Source organism: Myotis davidii, unplaced genomic scaffold (genome assembly GCF_000327345.1).
Source record: "Myotis davidii unplaced genomic scaffold, ASM32734v1 scaffold9536, whole genome shotgun sequence".
In the NCBI taxonomy this organism is placed as follows: domain Eukaryota; kingdom Metazoa; phylum Chordata; class Mammalia; order Chiroptera; family Vespertilionidae; genus Myotis; species Myotis davidii.
The window spans coordinates 4293-5109 of NW_006287304.1; the positions used below are offsets into that span (position 1 = coordinate 4293).

General features: G+C 47.5%; 1 protein-coding gene across 1 annotated transcript; it reads left to right on the forward strand.

Moving 5' to 3' along the window:
- Positions 1–214: 214 nt before the first annotated feature.
- On the forward strand, positions 215–811 carry LOC102764900 (putative olfactory receptor 7A2; the record flags this gene model as incomplete). The annotated part of the gene is made up of 1 exon (XM_006759082.1): positions 215–811. A coding segment is annotated over one exon (597 nt), but the record flags the coding sequence as incomplete, so codon positions are not given.
- Between the last annotated feature and the right edge of the window lie 6 nt (positions 812–817).

An 817-nucleotide genomic window follows, 5' to 3' on the forward strand; every position in this document is an offset into this window, starting at 1 on the left:
AAATTGAAAATGCTAGTTTTTCTTTCCTTCTAGTCACCTTCACCACATGGGACGAGGCAATGATACCCCAATTTCAGAATTTCTTCTCCTGGGATTTTCAGAGGAACCAGCACTGCAGCCCCTCATATTTGGGCTTTTCCTCTCCATGTACCTGATCACTGTGTTGGGAAACCTGCTCATCATCCTGGCCGTCAGCTCAGACTCCCACCTCCACACGCCCATGTACTTCTTCCTCTCCAACCTGTCCTTGGTAGACATCTGTGTCACCTCCACCACCGTCCCAAAGATGCTGGTGAACATCCAGACACAGAGCAAAGCCATCACCTACAAAGGCTGTATCAGCCAGATTTATTTTTTCTCACTCTTTGCGTTGTTGGATGACTTGCTTTTGACTGTGATGGCTTATGATCGCTTCGTGGCCATCTGCCACCCCCTGCACTACACAGTCATCATGAACCCCCGGCTCTGTGGACTGCTGGTTCTGGTGTCCTGGATCACAAGTGCCCTGCATTCCCTGTTAGAAAGTTTGCTGTTGTTGCGACTAACCTTCTGTACAGACTTGGAAATCCCCCACTTTTTCTGTGAACTCAATCTGATGGCCCAACTTGCTTGTTTTGACAACTTTCTTAATAACATGGTGATGTATTTTATAACTGTGCTCCTGGGTGGTGGTCCCCTCGCTGGTATCATTTACTCCTACTCTAAGATAGTGTCCTCCATACGTGCAATCCCATCGGCTCAGGGGAAGTATAAGGCATTTTCTACCTGTGCGTCTCACTTCTCAGTTGTCTCCTTATTTTATGGAACAAGCCTAGGA